The sequence below is a fragment of the Schistosoma mansoni genome, chromosome 6, assembly GCF_000237925.1.
Source record: "Schistosoma mansoni strain Puerto Rico chromosome 6, complete genome".
NCBI classification, from domain to species: domain Eukaryota; kingdom Metazoa; phylum Platyhelminthes; class Trematoda; order Strigeidida; family Schistosomatidae; genus Schistosoma; species Schistosoma mansoni.
Genome location: NC_031500.1, coordinates 14,507,945 through 14,534,341, shown reverse-complemented (window position 1 = coordinate 14,534,341; position 26,397 = coordinate 14,507,945). Strand labels below are relative to the sequence as shown.

General features: G+C 33.8%; 1 protein-coding gene across 1 annotated transcript; it reads right to left on the bottom strand.

Annotated features, from left to right (window-relative positions):
- Positions 1-26,171, bottom strand: Smp_051120 (hypothetical protein; the record flags this gene model as incomplete). The annotated part of the gene is made up of 4 exons (XM_018798363.1): positions 1-57; positions 17,767-17,939; positions 20,161-20,257; positions 26,166-26,171. 4 exons carry the CDS (start codon positions 26,169-26,171, stop codon positions 1-3), a joined length of 333 nt encoding a protein of 110 aa, XP_018653313.1.
- Between the last annotated feature and the right edge of the window lie 226 nt (positions 26,172-26,397).

Here is a 26,397-nt window from a genome sequence, read left to right as displayed (position 1 = left end):
TTATGCTTGATTTGAAAACCTGATTTTTGTCCCTGATGGAATATCTGAACAATGAAGCTACACTAATTGTAAGAAAGTACATAATTAACTTTGAAAAAATAGGTTCTGTATGTTTTACAGAAGGCCTTATGTAAATCTGTACTACATTTGATGTAACATTTTTTTTAAAAAATAACCCCTTTTTTAAAAATTAATTTTCACCCTAATGTAGTGTATTTCGGTAAAATAGCTATCAAGAAGGAACTAACTCATTGAATATCATTACATGATAGTCTAGCAAACCAAATTGAGTTTAAACGTTTATTTAAACAGTTTCATTAGACTGCAAGTATCATTGTAAAGTACAAGTTTACACAGTAAATACAATATACAGTCGATTGGATTTAATTAACAGTTATTGGTTATTAGAATAAACTATTTAAGGAAGTAGAAATTTCTGAATGAATATCTTTGAGATAGACATCATCTTTTTTTAATTATAATCATTATCCTAACTACAGACAATATCAAAAAAAATTATTCAAAAATCCAGGCACATCTAGCTGTCCTATTTCACATAGGATAATAAAATTGTTATAGATTCCATTGAAGAGTTACAAATCAAAAATATATCAAATGGACAGGTTGGATGCAATTAGATGACTTGAACTTCGTAGATGACCTAGCTTTTATATCGCATACATATCAACAAATACAGATCAAGACAAACAGTGTAGCAACAGTCCCTCCAGCTGCAGGCCTCAACATACACAACACAAAAAGCAACATCCTCAAATACAGCACGAAGAACACCAACCCAATCACATTTGATGGAGAAACTCTGGAAGGTGTGGAAACATTCACGTATCTGGGTAGCATCATTGATGAACAAGGAGGATCTGATGCAGATGTAAAGGCGAGGGTAGACAAAGCAAGGATCGCATTCCTACAATTGAACAATATATGGAACTCAAAGCAACTGACAACCAATATCAAAGTCACAATCTTCAATACGAATGTCAAGACATTTCGAATGTGAGCAGCTGAAACGTGGAGAACTACTTCAACTATCGTCAAGAAGGTACAAGTATTTATAAACAGTTGTCTACGCAAAATACTCAACATTCACTGACCGGATACCATCAGCAAGAGCCTTCTATGGGAGAGGACAAACCAGCTTCCATCTGAAGAGGAAATTAGGAAAAGATGTTGGAAGTGGATAGGATATACATTGAGGAAATCACCAAACTGCATCACGAGGCAATCCCTAACTTGGAATTCTGAAGAGAAGCGGAAAATAGGAAGGCCCAAGAACACACTACGCCGGGAGATTGAAGCAGATATGAAAAGGATTGCCCAAGACAGAGTTGAATGGAGAATGCTAGTGGATAGCTTATTCTCCTCCATGAGGGGTAACTGGCATAAGTAATTAAGTATAACCTTATATAATATCAAAGTATCTACTAATTGAGTTTATTAATCAATAGAAAAATAATCAGATCTAATCTACAATATCGATGATTCGGGAGGGGAAGGGATATATAGGACATAAATATTTGTATTTATTTAATAAAATTATCATTTAACTTTGTACATATTAATATTAGATCAGAAGGGGTTTTGTGAAGATTTCAGTATTTTCATAATTGAAGTCATGAGTCAATGAAAATACTGGGAAGCAGTGACCAGTGGAGTTCAACCAAGTCCGTTGTAGAGATATCAACACACTGAAGACAATTGGTGAACGGTTGCTCAAAAAAAACACATCGTGGAACAGTTGAAGTTAGACATTAACACCATCGGATGCAAGCTCAGTGGTCTATCGGTTAAGTACTCTGGCGCGAAACTGGTAGATCTTGGGTTCGAATCTCGCGAGTGCGGGATCGTAGATGCGCATTGTTGAGGAGTCCCATAATAGGACGAAACAGTCGTCCAGTGCTTTCAGGTTTTCCATGGTGGTCTAGTTTCAATTGACTCATGACTTCAACTATGAAAATATTAATATTATATTAATATTACAAAACATAATATCATGATCAATGTCATTAATTCTCCATTACCGTTACTAAGTGTTTCAAATTCTACAATGATAAACTTAAAAGTTAATTCAAACAAAATTATCAAGGTCAATGAAAATTACTCTACTTTTTTTTAAAACAAAATATTATTATTATGATTACTATATTAAAAGAAGAAGGATACTTTAATAATAATTATATAATATCTTATATTATCCATTTTCATTCTTTTATCACTTTGAGAAAAATAAAAAAAAAACACAGTTAACTTTGATCAATGTTCACGTGTTGTAATCATTATAGTCATAGTAATTAATTGATTAAAAACAATACATTAATCAAAAAAAAATTAAGAAAAAGAAATAATAAAAAAAGAAGATGAGTCATTTTTAATTGGTAAATCTGATTTATTTTTTTATATAAAATAAAAGAATAGAGATTGAGGGGGAGGGAAAGAGAGGAAGGGAGAAGGGGAAAGAGAGAGAGGAGGGGATAAAAGAGAGAGGTTAAATAGACATACGATTACATCATCTTGTATATAAGTTGATCTTTTCAACAACAACAACAAAAAAAAATAATATTTAAAAGAAAAATGTTATTTTTTCACTTCCGTTTCCTTCTTTCTTTTATTCATCATATTATATTATGACCTTATAAGTTATAATAACCGTTTAAATCTCCCTATATATGCCATATTGTAAATCATGTTTATTATATATATATCTTTTACGTACTGTTTCTTGCTTGTATTCATTATGTTCATTGAATTTTGTAATTAAATTTTTTTTTGTTTAAGAGAAGATTATTTCTCTTTATTGATTATTCTGTTTCAGATTTGGTTCTTTATTTCAGAAATTGAAATATTCATGAGGAAAGGACGAGAGAGAGAGAGAGAGTGAGTGAGCTCTCTTAGTGTAAGTCACTTCTTCAGAGAATAAATAACCAAATTAACATTAATCCAAGTTTAAATAGTACAATGGAACAACATGAATATTAGGTGCGATCAGTCGAAAAAAACAGGTTTGAATAAATCAATGTCATGTCATTTCAGTCAAGGTTAATGTTAATTTGGTTATTTATTCTCTGAAGAAGTGACTTATACTGAGTTACGAAACGTCAGAAAATCTCATTTTCCTACTTATTGGGATATTACAAATATATTAATTTATTTATAACAATCTACCTAATGCTCAATTTATCCGGCTCAGTGGTCTATCGGTTAAGTGCTCTGGCGCGAGACTGGTGGGTCCTGGGTTCGAATCTCGCGAGTGCAAGATCGTGGTTGCTCACTGCTGAGGAGTCCTACAATTGGATGAAACGGCCGTCCAGTGCTTTCATGTTTTCCATGGTGGTCTAGCTTCAATCAACTCATGATTTCAACTATGAAAATACTAAATTCTTCACAAAACCCCTTCTGATTTATTTAAAATTGTCAAATCAAAACTTGGTAATGATACCTACAAAATTCTAAAACAGTTTGACAATATACACTCAGTAATATCTGTTATTTTTTGGGTCTATCACTGACTTCGTATTTGATGAAGAAATGATTTAAGTTTTTATTATTCTCTTACCATAATTAGTAGTATATCTATTATCACACTATTAATTTATACTTTTTACTAATAATGTTTAGTAATATGATTTATTTGATTGTTATCATTAACTTTTAGACTGTTTCATTTGGTTTAATGCTTTAATATTAGTGCTTACTTATTTACTTATACCTGTTACCCTTTGTGGAGGAGCGTAGGCCGTCCACCAGAATTCTCCATTCAACCCTGTCCTGGGAAATCTTCTCCAGTTCTTTCCAGTTGTAATTCATCCTCCACCTGAAGCTCTTCTAGAGTTATTGCAGGTCCGAACCCCGGGTAAAGAAGGAGGGTTGGGTATGGGGTTAGCGACCCCATCCCATAGGAAACTAGCCTCCTAAAAAAACGCTAATCAGAAAAAATAATTCAAACCATATAATATTAGTGCAATTTAGAATAAAGCCTGACTAGGATCTCATTGCAAACAAGACAATATGTACTTATGTGTTGTTCTAATTTAGAATATGGGAATCTTTAATATGCTAATCTCAATAAATTTAAAATAATTTAACTCGTCTGTGATCTTCACCAGTACATCTGCCTTCTTTTTTCACTATTCCAATTGTGCGAATGATCATCGTTGTAGTGTTTTATAATTCTCTGGTCTACTTAGTTGGCATAGATCCTCTTCCAAATTAAAAAGGTCTCTGAATGGTCTATAATTCAGAAATATTAAACACTATCTCAAATCATAAAAGTAGTATAATAATAATGATAAAGGTTCAATAAATGAATCTCAATGTATATAAAATCGTAATTGTTACTTAAGTTAACAGAAGAACAACGTATAGGTAAATGTTCTTTTTCAATATTACTGCTATCTTCATAAGTTTCATCATCATCATCATCATCATCATCATCATCATCATCATCATCATCATCATCATCATCATCATCATCATCATCATCATCATCATCCTATACACACATGGATACACATAAGCAGACTATCTGTATCCAACTTCGTTCCATTCACTGGTTTACACGCTTGTTAGTGACCGAATTCTCTCAACGACAACAACAACAACAACAACAACAAATTTAATTGAATCAATAACATCAATTCATTATGCTTAGATTCTTTATACATTATCTTACATTTTGATTTTGTTTTTTTTTCAGTTCTGTACAACAACAACTAAAAAACAACTCTATAAACTCTCTCTATATATATACACATTCATTATTCCTTGTTATGCTACAATTTCCGGCTTGATTAATAATAATAATAATAATGTTTTCTCTGTCCTATTGATAGAAAAGAAACTAGAAACAATAACGTATTTTATGTTTTTTTTCATCTTCCCCTCCCTCTTTCTCCCTGCTTTAAACAGAAACACGCACATGATTCTATGATTTTCATTCTACACTGTAAAAGTTACATGAGTCTATTTATGATTATCTCTGTTTATCACCCCTTCTCTATCTTTCTCACTTTTTCTTATATAGGATTGGGAATAATGAAAAAAAAATCACTAGTATGTACAGTTAACATTTTCCCATGTACATGAATATGTGTAAGTGTGTACATGTGAGCTGATACATACAGTTACATCGTACATTTATACATTTATTGTATTTGCCATTATTATTACTACTCTAATGATGATGATGATGATGATTGAAAAATCTATAACCATGTTCCCGGAAATAAAGATAGAAATTGAACAGAATCACAAATGATTCTCTACAGGAATTGTTTCTTTTTTCTTTCTTTGAGCATAAAGGAAATAAGCTGGTGTGTGTGTATGTGTGTACATACGTACATACTTCATAACTGTATCATATCTATCATGGAACGTGTATATCAACATTATTCAAGAGTCTAGATTAGTTTTTTCCAAAATATCTATCTACTATCAAAAAGAAGATGTTGAGGATAGTATCTCCAAGATACATACGTAGAAATGCAATTTAACTGTCCATTTAAATACAGTGGTGAAGTGTATTTATTCAATTATCATGCATGAATCCGGTTTATATTTCTTTTCTTTCTTTTCATTCATTGAATCATAATAAACTAGATTTTTATCTCTAAATATTGTCAATCATATACATTATTAAGAATAATCTGCAAATGGATAGTTGTATAGATAAATGATGCCTTACAGTAGATCCTTTCTCACAGAATACTAAGTCGAAAGCCCTTTATCTTCTTGGAAAAAGAAATACATATTGTCATTATAAGGTTTCATTTTGATTATAAACTTTTCAAGGATTTTAAATCAGAGACTAATCTTAGCCCGACTACCTTTGAAAGCCAGGAAGCACTATACAGTTGCTTTTTCTAGTATGGGACTTTCAAAGGTGAGTATTCATAATCTCGTCTCATTGAATCGAACACTGAACCCTTCGTCTCGGACATGAATAGTGACGGATGCCCATCTAAAAATACAATCGGTTATTACTTTCTTCCTCATTAGTCAATACGATATCATTCTGTACACTATTGAGTTTATCTAATAATTGAGAAACATCAAAATCTTTATCACATATAACAAATATATCATTCTTGTATCTCCTATACATAGTTATCTCACCGATGAGCTCACTTATCATAATTATAATATATGACATAAATCTATCAGCTAAGTGAAGTCCCAAAGGGTTTCCTATGGCAACACCATCAACTTGTCGAAGATGTTCACCTTCAAACGTGAATTGAACGTTTGCAGTACAGAACAAAAGTAGTTCTTTCGACAGTGACGTATTTATGTCATATGTTGAAAATATGACGAGTGAGCTCATCAGTTAGTAACTCTGTATAGGAGATACACGGATGGTATGTTTGTTATATGTGATAAAGATTTTGATGTTTCTCAATTATTAGATAAACTCAATAGCGTACAGAATGATATCGTATTGATTTATGAGAAAGAAAGTAACAACTGATTGCCCTTTTTATGTATACTTTTGAGTTGAGAAGAGGATGGAACTATAAGACGGTCAGTTTATAGGAAGCCAACTTGGACTGGTCAAAATCTAAATTTCTTCAGTTTCTGTCCATTACAACTCAAGCGAGGCTTGGTTGAGGGTCTCTTTAATAGGATTCAAAGAATATGCACCACAGATACAGTTGAAGAAGACGCAAAACTACTGAGTGACACACAAATATCAAATAGTCGTCAACTAAAATTTATAAATACGTACAAAAGTCATTCAGCACCAAAACCTCTCGTTTATTCTGTTCCGAAATAAACTGTTTATATTTCTCTACCACTTAAAGGTGAATATAACAGTATGGTTTTAAGGCAGAAACTAAAGGCAACCATCGTGAAACCACTACGTTGCTAAACTGGTTGTGATTAAAAGGACTAAGCCCATGATTCCAAGTAGACCTTGACAATGAAAGAACGATTATGTCACCTTCCATTGCACTTACCAATTTACATGTTTGTGTGGACATATATACACAGAGAGGACTAATCGAACAATGAAATCAGGGGTTATGGAACATGTTCCTAGATGGCTTCAAAATCACTTAATGTCAAATATTCTGACTAACGTGGGAAGTAGAAAATCATATTCATAGATAGCAAAGCACATAAATGAAATGGGACACAGAATTAACATCAATATAGCTTTTAAAACATTGTATAGAAATTGTCGAAGACGAAATCTTAGGTTTATAGAAGCCTTGACAGTTCATAAACTTAAACACCCCTTATATGTACAAAAACAATTTCTCGTAACCTAGAATTTTCCCTGGTAATCCTTATATCATTTCATGGCCTATGGTAATGCGACAATTTCCTATTCTTTCTATGTGATTTTAGTTTCTTTTACTTTCTCCTTTATTTACAATTATTATTTTGCTTATTTGAACCTTCGTTTACTTACTTACGCCTGTTACCCCTCATGGAGGAGAATATACTGTCCATTAGGATACTCCATGCAACCCTGTCCTCGGCAATATTTCCCATTTATTTCCAGTTAACATTCATCCTTTTCATATCTGCTTCTATTTCCCGGCGTAATGTGTCCTTTGGCCTTCCTCTTTTTCACTCCCCTTCAGGATTCCAAGTTAGTGCTCGCTCCATGATATAGTTTAATGATTCCCTTAATGTTTTTTCTATCCGCTTCCAAAGTCTTTACCGAATTTCTTCTTCAGATGGAATCTGGTTTGTTCTCTCCCACAGAAGGCTCTTGCTGAGGGTTTACGATCAACGCACACTGAGTATCTTGAGTAGACAACTGTTTATAAATACTTGTACCTTCTTGACGATAGTTGAAGTAGTTCTCCACGTTTCAGCTCCTCACATTCGAAATGTCTTGACATTCGTATTGAAGATTGTGACTTTGATATTGGTTGTCAGTCGCTTTGAGTTCCATATATTGTTCAATTGTAGGAATGCTGTCCTTGCTTTACCCATCCTCCCCTTTTCGTCTGGATCAGATCACCCTTGTTCATCGATGATGTTTCCCAGGTAAGTGAATGTTTCCACATCTTCCAGAGTTTCTCCATCAAGCGTGATTGGATTGATGTTGTATTTGAGGATGTTGCTGTTTGTGTTATGTATGTTGAGGCCTGCAGCTGGAGGGACTGTTGCTACACTGTTTATCTTGACCTGTATTTGTTGATGTGTATAAGATATAAGAGCTAGGTCATCTGTGAAGTCCGAATCGTCTAATTGATTGTGAGATGTCCATCGTATTCCGTGCTTCTCCTCAGATATCGAGGTCTTAATAATCCAGTCAATCACCAGAGGAAAGAGGAAGGAGGAGTGTACACAGCCTTGTCTGACTCCAGTCCTTACTGGAAATGCATCTACCAGCTGTCCTCTATGCACCACTTTGCTCTGTAGTCCATCGTATGAGTTCTGGAGAATGTTGACAATCTTCTCAACTTTCATTTAACTGACCTTTATTGATTCTCATATAAAATACTTTGACAAGTATATACGTGATCAGATTGTTGGAAATATATATATAATGCAAATACATTACATTTTTTAAATCAACTTCATCTTCTCACTGTTCTATTGAAAAGTTGATAATAGAGACTGTTATATCGTGTGAGTGCGTATGTGCCTTGTTAATATATGAACGTGATAAGACCGCCCATCAGAGAGCCGCGAATTATCGATTGGGGCAGTGACACACGAAAAACCGTACGAGCAGTCTAGAGTGCGTATCGGCCCTGCTATCTGCCTAGCCCAGCCAGTTAAGTCCAGAACTAAAATAACAGGCTCTGAAACATGAATCATTATTCTCAAACATACTGGGTTTATATACCAAACAAACTGACCACATCGTACCATTAAATAGAAAATAACATTTGTACAAGATTTAGCCAAATGTGGCTATGAATGTGAGGATCAGTAATCAATAGACTGGGGACAACTCAAGAATGGTAAATCGTATAATAATAGTCTATAGGTCTAAATAAAGCTCATAATAAAAGGAACATGAATATGAATAGTTTAGTTACTTAACAATTATACAATAGGAAATATACATATCATATTGGTCCATAAATAGTCCCCAAAAGTTACCAATCACAATTCTCCACGGGATATAACAGAGACTATTTATCATTCATTATTATGATTATTTTTTGTTAAAAATACCATTTACAAATAGTGATTTATCAAATCAAATTGTAAATAAATATGACCGGAAATTATAAGTTAAAACAATTAATTAATCAATTGTAAGCAAAGATGGATAGTGACTAGCAGTGGAATCCAGGACGCGCGTTTCGTCCTATTTGAAACTGACCAGTTGCAGTCCTAACACATCGATGGGAAGATTCAAACAAACAATACTAAATGAATTTAATTAATTAATCAAGTTATTATATAATTAAAAGACATAAGCTAGTTAAATACAATACAGATATCCTGTTAATAGGAAAAATTCAAAGGCATTGAACAAGTATAAGTTAATCATATTAAATAACTAGCTGTTTCTGTTGATAGGTTCCATTTTAAATTTGATGTAAGTAAACTTACATTTACGTTTACCATTCATTGAAATAAGGTGGTCTGCTTGAATATCTGGGCTACCTGTTCCTTCTATATAGATATTTCAACAAGTTATCTAAATTTTGTTTGTTTTAATACATCGTTATGACTATTAATAGTATAGATCAGAAGGGGTTTTATGGAGAATTTAGTATTTTCATAGTTGAAATCATGAGTTAATTGAAGCTAGACCACCATGGAAAACCTGGAAGCACTGGACAGCCGTTCAGTTCCGGCTCAGTGGTCTATCGGTTAAGTGCTCTGACGCGAGACTGATAGGTCCTGGGTTCGAATCTCGAGAGTGCGGGGTCGTGGACGCGCACTGTAATAACTAATTTAAGTCTAATCACAACAAACCTATATACTATCTCACATAAATCCTAAACTTCACTGTAGCGCAAAATTTTATGGATTTGATTATTCACTAATTTGAACTCTGATGCAATTATAGTAGTCCAGGCAACTGAGTAGTATCGTAATTCATAGAACCCTGATTTGTTACGGAACACAAAGTATATACTTACTTTGATGATTGAGTAATGTAGTTTGTATCGATACTGAACAAAAATTCTCCTATAGATCCATCTAATCTTTTAACACACTAAAATAATTTTTATAAAATAGATGGATTGTAATTAGAAGGGAAATCAAGGACCCACTTTTCATCCTATTTGGAACTCTTCAGTTAGATATACTTATATCTCAGTGTTGTTGATTGCATTAGGACTCGAACCCAGTATTTTTTGCCTCGAATGCCAACCGGTTATCCACTCAGCTACTGAATCCATATAGGCGCTAACTTGTTTATTCAGTGTAGTGTTTATATCACTATCATAAAGGCTTGAATGATCGCGTTTCTAATATTCTTAACTGAATTTTGATCTCTGTTTGTTGGCATTCATGTATTCTGTGTGGATTACCTCGAAATGGTCATTTTTCCACAAGTTTTAATAGAATAGATGGAACTACTGAAATAAAGTTACTCATTTAATTATCCGTCTGAGAAAAATATCGCCATTTTTGTCATTAAAGAAATGTTGAATGTGAGAATGGTTAGTTGTTAAGGGAAAATTGTCAATTTTTTTCCGTCGAACTAGACGTCCACAACACAGGAGTCATCAATAAGATATTTGAACTCAAATAAAGGGCGGACAGTTATTTAAAATTCTTAACGGCTAGAGTATATCTTGAAGTTGTGAAAATGGAAGATCTTTACTCATCATATGATGTGATCAACTAAATTATTCTATTTTTATCTTGGTAATCTCTAAATAACTAACGGTAAGTACTATTGAGGATGTCAAATGTAAAATCACTCATTACTTCTTTCTTGCATCTGAATTTCCATCCTTCGACACCAAGCATCCCTATCCCTGCGTAGTAAATCCCATGAAAGTCCCACTTAGGTGATTGTGTGTTTATTTCTGTGGTTAACTTCATTCCTGTTGATTGATGGACACTGAATCGTTTTCGTTATCCTTAAAAACATTAATAAGTCTTTTCACGGTTGTAGTTGTTAATTTTTCCAAGTTGTATTTTTAAAAGATAGATGATACCTAGTGTCAAGATGTGATCAGACTTAAAATTTAAGGTCTGTTTATTAGCAGTAATTTATTTAGTCATTATAGCAAAATAGGAAGTCATTTTATGAAATGCTACATGATATATATATGTAGACTGAAAGCATCAGTCACTTGGCGATTTCATTGGAATCACAAACCTGTTTAAGACAGACCATCTCTGAAAACCTGATAGCACCGAGCAGCCAGTTCATTTTGGTATGTGGCAGTTCTGAGCATTTCATATGCACGACTCTGCATGCAGGGACCGAATCCAGGACCTTCAGTCTCGCATACAAACTCAGGAAATTCCCTCTCACACCTAGTCACTAGTGAGCGCATAACAACTGTCAATAAGGAATTGTAGACATTAACACTTCTGGGTTGTCTGGAGTTTAAGGATCCATACGTTGTTGGTTCGATTTCAATGTGTGAAGTTCTGTACAAATTTTATACTATGGCAAAACGGTCGTTCATTGCTATCGAGTTTTCAATGGTTGTCTAACATTGATCGGTTTGTGATCTCAATGTAACTCAATAATCTCCACAGAACCTTACTGACAATTGTTAATTATAATGTTTAGGCATACTGATACCATTTAAATAAGACCTAAATGAACAATTTAGTTAATAATAATATCATAAAGTACCAGGAACTTGAACAATTAGATGATAGACTTATACAAGTCAGTTTGCTCAACATGTTAGTCGGTTGATATCTGATATTTTTGGATTTTTCACATGACCTATCCTGAAAGTTTGTCGAACTTAGGATGTTTGTTTTCTTACAGGTCAGTTGTCCTTTTAGTGCGTTGATTTTTTGTCATACATTCAAGGTCATTGTACCTTTTATTTAGTGCGCATGTGTTGATAGCCTTAATCGGTTTTGTTTAGAATGTGGACAATCAGTAAACAAGGTAACATATATTATATATCAATTTCGATTGATGGTTAATATAAAAGGCATAAATCCATCTCACTAAATTTATACAATGGATCTATACTACTATAAAGTAGTTAAAATATATCTACACATGTTTTGCCTCCTAACAATCATTGAAGGATTGCCGGTGTCCGTTAACCTTATTTATGTATGATATTCGACCATTAAGCACGGAGGGTAGGTATGTCCGCTTTTTAATTAAGTGTAGACACCATTTATCAACTTCAAAATAACTATTTCGGGCAATGCAGTAATGTGCAATTACGAAGTAGTTTAAATCACGAACTAATATTAGCTAGGCCGACATTGAAAACATGGGAACACTGGATGATCGTTTCAAACTAGCGTAGGACTTCTCAGAAGCATTCAGTCATGATTATGCATCCGGAAATGGAAGTGAGAACCTTCGGTTTCTCACGCGAACATCTTATCTGTAGACCACCTAGCCGGCTTCCAACGGTTAGTGCCAAACTTCAATCAATCCCTGATATTACGCAGCCATTTTTAATTATCTTCAGTAGGTAACTTCTCTACACAGCATGCTACTGAACGCCACCAGTCACGTCTTTTTGCAAGAGCTAAGGGAATCATCCCTAGCAATTAGGCACTACTGAGTATATGATAATTGTCATTATAGCGCTTTTGTAGGGATTATTGAATGTTGTTAAGATTACAAACCAACCTAAAAAAGATAGGCAATTAAAACGAAGAATCACTGGATACCTCTGTCTTTACAGTGTGATAATCCTCAGATTATATCGTGGTAGTGGACTTCTGAATAGCTCCACAACAGGACGAAAATTTTGTCTTGTGTTTTTTCGTTTTCAATATTTGTCTAACTTCCGTCGGTTAGTAAAACTTATAGCAACCAACATCCCCCATAGACGCGCGTATACTAAGAAAATTATGTTCACGAGTAGTACTGTTATCAAACAAAAAGATGTAATTAGTATGGAGAACTAAGGAAGTAATATCTGACTTCTGGACACCAATAAGATTCTCAATGGAAACAATTATTGTATTTTTAGGAGTGATGGATGGTACCAACATTAGTTTCTTTTTACTTACAAGTTAAGATTTGAGGATTTAGTCAGAAAATATTGGATATTTGCGCAATAATAACTGAAGTGGAAGAGTTGTAACGGAATACGTACTTTACTAAAGTATGAAAATGTTTCAAAGTTTAATTCAAGCTGAATATTACTATACCCAAGTTAATTTATCTTTCATACATCTCGCAAACACCTACACACAGACAGTATTACATTGTTTTGGTTATAAAAAAATACATTGTCTTTCAGGTCCTAACTTATAATCATTATTGTATCATAAGGCTATGGATTTTTTTCTATCGCATTCAAAATAACAACGATTTTAAGTAGAAACTGATGGTATAATACATTAAGCCCAATGGTTATACAATTACAAATTTGATTATGAAGCTCTACCGAATAAATATCCCAGTAAGAAGTCACAAATCAATATCTGTTTACCAGATTCTATAAACAACAGCCTACTATAGCAGAGAACAAACCAGCTCTCAGCTGAAGAGGACGTTCGTAAAAGACTATGGAGGTGGACAGGGCACACATTGTAGAAATCATTAAACTACATCACGGGGAAAGCGCTAACTTGAAATACTGAAGAGATACGATAAAAAGGAATACCAAAGAACACATTACGTCGGAAATTGGAAGTAGACATGAATAGGATGAATAGCAACAGAGTTGGATGGAGAATGCTAATGAGCGGCCTATACTCCTCCACGAAGAGTAACAGGCATAAATAATTAAGTAAGTAAGTTACAAAACTGGTTAAAATTACTGCTTTATACAATTCCTTTTTATTAACCAACTTCAAATTGAAATAGTTGCCATAAAATATCAGTTTAATAAAACAAATTTTTTAGTTTCTTTTTTTAAATGACATCTTTCTTTATTGTTACTATAGAAACCAAATTTAAAAAGAATATAGAACAATGTGTTCATGTTACAAAGTGGGTTCAATATTTGGTTACCAAGATGAATAAATAATTCGAAATATTACGCAATATATATAGGCACTTCATCGATTTCAATATTTGTATCCTATAAAAATCAATATCTTATTTGTTTTACTACAATGTGAAATTCAATCAAATTCCTTTCCCTTTTTTTTCTTTTTTTCTTTTTTTTAATTTTCTGTATAATAAATTGATCCTTAAATTATTGATTAAGAATATGTTAATTGAAAACGTAATAAACATTGGGTTAACCAATTTGAATAATATAAATGAGCAATTGGTAAGATGATATGCTGAAAGGGAAAAAAAGAAGAGAAAACATTAACAAAATATGAATATAGATAGAAACAGAAGGGGATATGTGGAGATTTCAGTATTTTTCAAAGTTGAAATCATGAGTTAAATTGAAGCTAGACCACTATCGAAAACCTGGAAGCACTGGAACTGGTAGGTCCTGGGTTCGAATCTCGCGAGTGCGGGATCGTGGATGCGCACTGCTGAGGAGTCCCATAATAGGACGAAGCGGCCGTCCAGTGCTTCCAGGTTTTCGATGGTGGTCTAGCTTCAACTGACTCATGATTTCAACTATGAAAATACTAAAATCTTCACAAATCCCCTTCTGATTATAATCATATGCTCACTAGTGACTGACTTCAAGATACATGTCCTGGAGTTCTAGTGGGAAGCAGTGACCAGTGGAGTTCAACCACGTCTGTTGTTAGATAACAACTCACTGAAGGGAATTGGTGAATGGTCGCTCATAATTCGTGGATCGGTTGAAGTTAGACATTAACACCATTGGATGCCGGCTCAGTGGTCTATCGGTTAAGGGCTCCGGCTCGGAACTGGTAGGTCCTGGGTTCGAGTCTCGCGAGTGCGGGATCGTGGATGCGCACTGCTGAGGAGTCCCATAATAGGACGAAACGGCCGTCCAGTGCTTCCAGGTTTTCGATGGTGGTCTAGCTTCAATTGACTCATGATTTCAACTTTGAAAAATAAATAGAAACAATGAAAAGATAAACGACAAAAAAGATACAATTATCGATGGGGTAATCGGAGTGAAGAATGAGTGTGTTAATAACTTGGGATCGCTTGAATGCCTTGTTAATGTATAACGTGACGATGCCACCAATTGGAGAACGGAGAATTATCGATAGGACCAGTGATACACGAAACATGTACGAGTAGTCTAGAGTAATTGTCGGTCCTGCTTTTTGCCTAGTCCAGCCAGTTAAGTCCATAAAAGCCTCTGTAGTATGAATCGTTATATTTTAAACATATTGAGTTTATATACCAAACAGACTGACCACATCGTACAAATAAGATAGAAAATAACATCTGTACAAGATGTAGCCAAATGTGGCTGTGAATGTGGGAGGCAGCAATTAATAGACTAGGGATAACTTAAGAATGGTAAATCGTATAATAATAGTTTACACGTCAAAACAAATGCAGAGTCTTCTGTTAGAACTGGGTAATAATGCCAGGATGTTTGGGATGCGTTTCTCCCCATCTAAATGTAAATTGTTACTCCTGGACTGGCCTGCATCAACACCTGAACTAAGAATAGGGAGTGAAGTAGCCGAACACGTCGACAACTTCACTTATCTTGGAAGTCTGATCAGCCCTAATGGGTTAGTGTCTAAAGAAATCTCAGCACGGATTCAAAAAGCTCGTTTGGCTTTTGCCAACTTACGTCACCTATGGCGAAGACGAAATATCCGTCTATCAAATAAGGGACGAGTATACTGGGCAGCAGTTCGCTCTGTTCTACTTTACGGCTGTGAAACATGGTCGTTAAGAGTAGAAGATACTCGTAGGTTACTAGTATTTGACCACAGATGCCTTAGAAATATTGCTCGCATCTGCTGGGATCACCGGGTAAGTAATAGTGAGGTTAGACACAGGGTATTAGGGAATGATGGTAAACCAGTTGATGAAGTGATGAATCTTCATCGACTGAGATGGTTGGGCCACGTGTTACGTATACCTGAACACCGATTACCACGATGCTCTATGCTGACTAGTATTGGCAATGGTTGGAAGAGAGTTAGAGATGGCCAAACCAAAACGTGGCATCAATGCTTGAAGTCACTAACTTCTAGTCTAAGCCATGTTGGTGGATGCAAACTACTTGGTTGGGGTCCACGTGACTATCGTAACCAATGGTTGGAGACTCTAGGTGACATGGCTCAGAATCGATCACAATGGCGTAGGTGTATATACTCTTTATCTTCCCTTAAACCTTGAGATTAAAATTGCTTTATATCTATCTTCCTTCCTGTACTATATCCTTATATACAACCTATCTTTAATATACTACCACCACTAAATTAACTACTTCTATGAATCTGGTGTTCATCTTGTTGTTCTAACGAGGTATGGCAACTTGGGCCGATGCATAAATGTGCCTGGTCCTACGTTGTAGCTGACTGACTGACTGACTAACAGGTCAAAATATAGCTTATAATAAAGGGAACATGAATATGAATAGTTTAGTTATTTAGCGATCATACGATAAAAAATATATGCATAATATTGGTCCATAAATGGATCCCAACGTTACCATTCACTATTGTTATCGAGACATAATACCTACACCTGGCTATATTTATTGAGTGATAATCGGACAATCACACATACACACTCACGCATACACCCAGTATAAACACACACATACGCACACGCATTTACACAAATACACATGGATTCACTGAACACTCGTTATTATTTCATGTCAGATGTCTGTCAATGTCTGCAGCTTGTCAAGAATTCTCACGATGATTTTGTAACTGAGACGTGAACTATATTGTATGTTGATCGGTTCAAGCATTCAATCAAATTGTGACTGTCGACCATCCAGATATGGTAAAGTTTCTGCTTCATCCAAACAAGTTCACTTTTAAGCAGTGAAATTCGATGAGCAAAATCGTACTCAAGAAAACATTTACTTCATTTTCAGTGAATTTTCTCCTTTTTTTAAACAACTCATGTTTTATCCTTTGGTAACTGACTACTTATATACGTATTAGTAGTTAAAATTTACATGTAATACAATCTCAGCCGATGAATATTCGTTCAGTTACTCATGCATTAGCCCGAAAAATAGTGAATCAAAAAGGATGCAAAGATCAAAGTAACAATAAGTTCTTTAGTCTTTCTAATACAGTAAATTAGAGCAAACTGGTCAGAATGAATTAAAGCTAGTGATAAGAATAAGAACACATTTAAATAAACTACGAGCACTTGTGAAGTACACAAAATCACTGAGCATATTTAATAAAATGATTGTATTATTAAGTAACTATAATGGAGGCGAATATAATCGCATTTGTTCCTTAATGTATTGAATACTGCCCATATCGGTAACCAGTCTCGCGTACGATTGAGTACAACATTCTGTACTACAATTAACGTTTGGAACCTAGAAATACTGACCACCTATCTAGAGTGAAATATTTACAATCTTTGATTGGAACGCCAGATCTATATGTTGACAGTTCGTCCAACAGTTTTTAGTAAAGCAAACATTACCATGATGACAATTTTCTATTGTTGATGTAAAGTGGTTAAAAAACTAATACTATAAAAGTGGGACGGAGTATATATTCAAGACATATTTTATCTTTCGAAATTTGACTACTTAAATAACTAGTAGTAGTTACATTCTGCATGTAAAAGTTTTAAGTCAAGATAATATGACTTACTTTATAAAACATATTATTTTTATTTGAACTGATGGTTAATTTCATCCTGGATTTTTCTTGGTCAATAGAGGTGATGGCAAAGTCAAACCTTGTCTCTAACCAGTCGTCTAGGATAAAGCTGAAACTGGTATTTGGCTCAACTGATAATATTTGTGCAACATATGACATAGTACCTGTAACGACGAATATAGAAAATAAATTTTTCATTTGTAAATTTCAATTGATTAGTATACTCTGTCATACATTAACTTGGTTGCATAGTAAGAATCGACTTGTTATTGCCCGAAACTTATTACAATGATGTATAGTTTATGTTTAGTAACCTTACCGATAAATAGAAATATATTGTACAAAACAAGATAAATCATATAACAGACCGACTGATCAAAGATGAAACATATCTCTTCACTGACAGACACGACAAAAAAAATAAATGCATTATTCCTTTTGAATAGATGAAGGTGTTGTGACGAATTTTCTTGTATCTAATCTTGACTATAGAACCTTTCTTAGCCATTCACATTTTTATTTTCGCACACCAATATAATATCAGTTTTTAGATTAATAGTTTGATTACATTTTCCCGTCATATCTCGAGAAAATGATGATAGTCCTTGCTTTTGAGCTGATTAACAACGTAGACATAATTCATGAGCACTGAGTGACTGTACGGTACAGAGAAATATATTTCGATTGAAATGCATTTGATTTATTGAGGCAAATGTTTGGATACGTCATTCATTCTGTCTAGTTAAGTGAAATGATTACCACTGAATTCATTGGGTAACCTTAAACAACTGTAACAGATACCTGCCTAAAATTAGTAACATCTCGGATGATATTTTTCCGAAGATATTGATTGCTTAATAGAAATCGAAATAAGTGGAAATTTTTGATAATATTTAATTGGAACACTTGATATCCTAACTTGATCTCAACTTAGAGAGGTGGATTAGAACTTTTGAATCACTATATAGTTCAATCAGTACAATCTGAAATATACATTTATTTCTGTAATATCAGGCATCAAACCTTTTCAGTCTTATTAAGCTGAACAAGGAGCAAAAGTAACCCTTTCGCAGCCATAACAAACAGCTATGCTAGTAGTGGTAATTAGCACCTTTTCAAGAACTGACATATTCATAAGATAATTTGTTTATATGATAAGTATGAAAAGATCCTTGAAGAAACAAGTGATTATTGCATGGAGATAAGGAGTTTAAAGAAATGGAAGAGAAATTTTCAAGAGTGTAATGCCCGATAAACATTCTTCAAAAATCTAGATTACTAAAAGTCAGAATGTATTCAGTAGTATAATTGCTCATCACGTATTAAATGATGACACTGATAATAATATCTTAAAGGTCAGTAGACAGATAGAATCAAGTTTATTGTGTTTGTTGAAGTCATTAAAAGGTTGAAATTAAAATTCGTATATTCAAAATGCTGGTAGGTGTAGACTACCTGGTTGGGATTGGCGAGATGATAGCAATCGATGGTTAGAGACCTTGAATGACATGACTCAAAATCGTTTGCAATGGCGAAGGTGCATACACTCTTTGTGTTCTACCAAATTCTAATATTCTGAATTCTTCATGTCCCTATCCTTTTTCTCTTTTCAAATTTATTTCATTGAATTATACTCCTTCAATAACATCTTCAAACCCTAATCTTTCACATAATGCTTATACTCTTACTACTTCTACTACTATGGGATTTGAATCGACAACTGCATCTCTGGGTTAATGTGGTATGGCAACTAGAACTGATGTACGTACGTACGAAGTTCTACGTTGTGACTGACTGACTGACTGATATTCAAAATGATAATATTGTTTATCTTTAATTGCTTTATTGACCACATATTTAAATACTTGACCATATGGCATATCAATTCAGGCAGTTTTTGAAAACTCTCCTTTTCACCTTCTGCTCTCTTTTCCAACTCTGCTTATCTAAATCCGTTTGTTCATTTTGGTTCTTTCTGCTAGAAGATGAAATCGCGTCAACTTTTCCATTACTAAAATTTATTTTGCTGCATTCAACTCCACCTCCTTCTTTAGGGTATTCATATAATAGGTAGACGATTTTATGGATGATTTTTACAAACTCTTGTACATCTAAAGTTTTTTATTAGTCTGCATAGATGTCGCTCCGTATGACAACACGTCCTCGTGATTATGACATTTATTTTTAGCTTCTACATTTATACTACTGTTTTGAGTTATAAGTAGTTGAAGTTAGGGTACAAAATAAGTGGACACATATCGTGGGGATTTGGCTGTTGTTCTCAACTGATAGAAAATAATTTAGGGTAGAGATTGTATCACACCATGTATACATTGAAAGTAATGATATAATAATTATTTTATGGCACTCATAAATATATATTACCTAAAAATCCATAATCAACCACCATTACAAATTCTTCACCAATAGTAAGATGGGATGATTTCGTCAAATTTTCTATGGACAAAACAGAAGGTATCCACTGTAAGATAGAATAACAAAAAACATATCAATAGGATGAGACAACTCCATTCATTCAAAATCACATTATTCAAAGTATCTACCGATAGTTTATTACTGAACAGGATTAGAATGATGTAAATGACTTAGATTGTAAATAATTTCAGTAGTTTTTGATGTAGGTTTGTTCTCTGAGCTGGATGGTTAGGTTGTGGAGTTTTCATCGTCCTTCTGAACGACATCATCAGCATAAACTTCGGGTAGAATCTACAAATCTTCTCCACCATCTCAAAATTTCAATAGTACTTCTGAAAGTTTTTCTATTTAGTGAGTATGACTTTTCATTATAAGCTAATTTCATATGGAGAATTAGTAAAAAACAAAAAAGAGGAGAAACATCTGCTTTGTTTCAGTCTGGTACTCCATGAAATCCTGAAGACATAACCCTATATAGGATCAAATGTAAGACTTATATATATCACAACAGGTATGATCATTCAGTCATAGTCTACACAGCACCTAATATAAATATTCATTGATCCCAGGACTCCCCCATTTTGGATTAGCATTTCACGAAACATAAGTAAAAGGAGGTAAAATAATATCACCGACTAAAGAAGAAATTTAAGCATTAGAAGTATAGTTTACAAGATATGATTAAAGAACGGTGTTGTGACTTGATCAAGGTCGTCGCCAATTGGTTATGACTTTACAAATAAAACCAAGGATGTATCCTAATTCGTTATTGGTTTTATGTTTGGCTTTTATTCACGTGAATTATCCACCAATAGAAATACGACTTCTCCGACCTTAACACTGTGACAATCAATGACGTTCTGTCAGTATGAGTAATCTAGCGTCCTTATTGGCCCCTTGTCCGCCTAGCTCTTCCACTTGAGTCCAGAACACCAATGACAGCTTCTGTTATGCGAATCTATGAGCATCGTTTATTTCAATCATACTCTGTTTATATACTAGACAGACAGACCACATCACACCATAAAATAGAAAATAATATTTGCACAAGATCAAGCCAAATGTGGCTGTGAACATGGGAGACAATAATCAATAAACTGAATATAATTTAGGAACAGTAAATCGTATAATAATAATTCATAGATCAAAATGAAGCTTATAATAAGATGAATATAGATATACACAATCTGATTACTCAATAGTTAGACAATAGAAAAGTTTATAGAATAATCATCCATTTATAGGTCCCATGAGTTATCCAGACTTAAGTCTTCGCTAGGATATAACAAACGGAAGTATAAAATGATTTCATACAATTTTTCCCTGTTGATAAATTTGGCTAAAGCAAGCACGATAAACGTAACAGAGTAGCATGTATTCAGTTCTATTTCGTAGTTTCTCATTAAATATTTACAACCTAGACATAGTAGTATTCATTATTTAAAAACTGGTGTATAGCATTATGTCAGAAAGGTTGTTATCAGTAAGAATGAATGAAAAGGCTAATAAAGATGAAAGAATCACAAGTATCTTTTATTGCGAATGTTTGTCGATTGAATATATGCATATCCTGGAATAAGAACTAAGAGCATAGAAACAGAATTATTTAAATATGCAATAGCAACTTCGTAGTTATGCAATCAATAAAGTAAAATAGGATTGAGGAATTGAGAGCAGATCAGATGCATGAATGGGAGAGTTTGGGTTAAGTCTTTTTCTGGCGACTACTTCAGTGGGACATAGTAAATTCGACATTATTTGGTTACCAATTATATTGACAGACTTTGAGACATCAATTTCATAACTACTGCCAAGCAATTGGCGTTCAATTGAACTTCTGAGAATGTATTGTCCTTCTCATCCAAGCTTCTATGGAATTTGGTCAGAGATGTGAACACCAACCCTCCTCTCTGTTCTACATACATATATATAACTTGTCAGCTGGATACATCTTTTTTATTATGGCTTACAAGCTAAAATCAATATTTCAGCTATTTCATCACCCTTGAGACCGAATCCTTCGAAGACAATATTTTACCCAACCATAGAATGAAGTGAAACTACTTTAAAGATTTAAAAATAGAAATACTATACTAATAATTATTATGTGTTCACTAGTAAAAACTTAGACAGGTAATTCTCGGAGTTCTAGTAAGAAGCTGTGACCAAAGGAGTTCAACCGTGTCTAGTGTAAGGCAGGTAACCACTAAACACAATGGAAGATGGTCACACAATATCACGGATTAGTTGAAAGTAGGCATTAACAACGTTGAATATCTGTTTAATGATTTCGAGGTCACGCATTGAAATACGAGACGGTGGGTCATGGGTTTGAGTGCAGCATGTGGGATGGTGAATCTGCACTGTCGAGGAGTCCCATACTAGAACGAAATGACCGTCCAGTGTTTTTAAGTTTTCAGTGATAGTCTAACATTAATCGGCTGATGATCTTAATTAATATTAACCCCAGTTAAAAATGAATTTTTTAATTAAAAGAGAATCTATAAAAAAAATTATTTGAACAATAACGAACGAACTACTTCGTTGATTTGAGTAGTTCTGTTGAGATTCGTCACGATACCTAATGGGCTTGGACTCCATCCAACATCAGTCCATGAAGTCATTGACTATTAGTCTGAATCATTTTAGTAGATGCAGAGTACCTGGTTGGGCTTCAGAGAGATCTGTGGTTGAGGGAGTTAACCGAAATGGCCTAGAATCAGTCAAAATAACACAGATATATTTACCATTCATCTTACTCTAGATCTTGAATCAAAGTATTTCTTCATATTTACCTTTCTTCCTCGTCTTTTAAAATCATATTAACAATGCCAAGTCATTCTCATTATCACTTGTACTACAATATTCCGACTCCTTTATTATTTGACTAGTTAATTTCAAATAGTTAGGACACTATGGTAATATCAACGCACGTTTGTACCATGATCTTCGCTGATCATAACTGACCAACTGAAATGATGAGTCTGCACCTTTGGTATGACAGAAAATAGGATCGAACAATTTTACAAATACTTTATAGATTTTATTGGTTCTTCAACTAGCATCAGTCTTACAACAAAGGTGATCTTTGAAATTAGTATGTTTTATATGCAAGAATTTAAGATAAAATCAATACTGACTCATTATTTCAACTATATAAAATTACTAAAATCCTCGCAAAACTCCATTCCCATAATGATCATATGCTCACTAGTGACTGTCTCCATGAGGTTTTTCCTGGAGTTGTAGTGAGAAACAGTAACCAGTGGAGTTCAATCAGGTCTGTTGGGAGATATCAACTCACTGAAGACAATCGGTGAATGGTTGCTCAATTTCGTGGATTGGTTGAAGTTAGACATTAACACCATTGGATGCCTGCCAGCTTAGTGGTCTATCGGTTAAGTGCTCGTGCGCGAGATTGATAGGTCCTGGGTTCAAATCTCACGAGGGGGGATCGTGTATGCACACTTCTAAGGAGTCCCACAATAGGACGAAATGGCCGTCCAGTGCTTCCAGGTTTTCCATGATGGTCTAGCTTCAATTAACTCATGATTTCAACTATATAAAATCAATATTATCCATTTATAAAAAGAAAAAGAAGCAAACAAACAACAAGACAATAACTATAACTTACACGAGGATAAGTATGAGGATTTGTAACATGATGATAACATTCATTGATCGATATTGAAATAACAACTTCTTTCTGTCCAATTTTTCCATTATGAATAACAACTAATCGACTTATTAATGCAAAGAAAAGTAATAAAGCAGCTAAAATTAATTTCATATTTAGATATTCTCAGTAAAAACCAGATCTCTATTTTAGGTAACGGTCTTCTTTTATAAAAGTTATAACAAGTATGATAACTAACGGTTACATATTATATTCAATAGAGAGTATAATGAGAGAAGAAAGAAAGAAAAATTATAATAAATGAATAATTTATATCTTATTGGTCAGCTGATTTCTAACCAATCAAAATGAAGTAAATTTTATTGATTATTTTTATTTATTCACTACTATGACTACTATTCAATTATTACTCCCATAGTGAGAAAAGGGATATATATATATATATATGTATATATGTATATTGTTAACCTAATGTTTTCTTATAACAATACATTTGTTAAGTACAATATAATAACCCTTTTTGAATATAATATATACAGGAGGTTGGTCACAACCCCAATAGCTCAGTGGTAACGTCTTTGACTGTGAAGCTGAGTGACACAGGATCAAATCCGTCAGGGAGCACCAGTTCCCTCAAGATTACAGGTACACCTTGCTGACAAGTGCCAAGTAGCACGAAACCCGGGTCCAGGGTTTCCTGTTGACCATCTCCAATCACCATCTTACCTTTTTGAATAGATATTTAATTCTAATGGACAAGTTCCTTTCATTTTAAGTTAATTGAATAACGAAAAAATACTAAAACCGTATTGTTATATCCTAGTGTAGACGTAAGTACTAGTGTGGGGTGGTTTACTTATATCCATATAAGTAGTATATGATGATGGTCAGACATAGAATGTATTTTGGCAGAAGATCGATAAGGAAAGAACAGTAATGAAGCGTAATCGGTACGAAAATTCATAAACAATGAAATCAGAGAAGACGGACTGATATTTGCAGAAGGAACAGTGAAGATTGAGAAAATTGATGGTTATTTTGCGAATTAACTGTTTACTGTATGGTTATCAGAATTTAGTGATATATTCTGTAATTTGTGCTTAAATACATTCGATTGTCTCTACTAGTGTTTTTGTTCACTACACTAGTAACTTCCGGGACTTATTAGTGGACTATTATTCTATATATATTCTTATTATTTAACTACTGAGTAACTAGATTGTGTATACCTATATTCATCTTACTACAAGCTTCATTTTGACCCATGGATTATTATTATATGAATTACTGTTCCTAAATTATATTCAGTTTATTGATTATTGTCTCCCATGTTCACAGCCACATTTGGCTTGATCTTGTGCAAATATTATTTTCTATTTTATGGTGTGATGTGGTCTGTCTGTCTGGTGTATAGATCGAGTATGTTTGAAATAAATGATTCGCATAGCAGAAGCTGCGATTGGTGTTCTGGACTCGATTGGAAGGGCTAGGCGGACAAGGGATCAATAAGGACGCTAGACTGCTCATACCAGTTGGACGTCATTGATTTGGCACAGTGTTAAGATTAGAAAAGTCGTATTTCTATTGGTGGATAACTCACGTGATAATAGCCGGACATAAAATCATAATGAATTGGCAACGGCCTTCTTTTATAGTCATAATAAGTATGGCAGCTAAAGTTTACATATTATATTAGATAGAGAGTATGGTGGTTTATTTTAGGTCTCTCCAATCTATTAAGATTTCCATGAAGGAATATAAACGAACAAATGTAAAGAAGATAAATAAAATATTAAAATTTTGATAATTCAAAAACAGGTTAGACCTTTTGATAACTTTATATAACTCAAAGAGGAGATGAGATTTTGTCCAAGTTAAGTATCCTAATTCCTGATACTAATTTATAACCTTTTTTAGACCCTAGTTAATAAGTTATCTCAAGGTTACGTCAGCGTTGCTCAGAGGTCATCTAAAAACTATAATCTTACTGTGTTTCCTCCTACTATGGGACTTTACAACAATATACATCCACGATCCCATCGTGGATCGAAGCCAGAACCTTCAGGTCTTTAGGCTGGCGCCTAACCTTCATATATGAAGAATGAAGATCAACTAGACAAGTTGGAAGATAAGAAATGACAACATGGATCATACTATAATATCATCCACATACCGTTTTGATATGTTTATAAACAATAAATTGTATTCGAAATATTGAGTAAAATAAATAAAACAATACAGAATATGAATAAACAGAAATTCTATACAAGATAAAAGTGAGCTATTTTTGCTTTTTAAATATAAATGTAGAAATTACTTCCATCTTAAATTAATAACGTTGTCGTAGCCCACAAGCTAATTTCACAAGCATGTACATAACTCTGAACTAGAGGTTTTATGTCAGGGTAATACTAACCGGCTGCAAGAATTAACGCTACAATGTTTGATATTGAGGGGGTCTGATTGAATGTTGTATGCTTTAACTGATAGTTCATCACTTTACTTCTTGTACTATTCTAAGCAAAAATTAAGTAATTTACTCTTTGCTT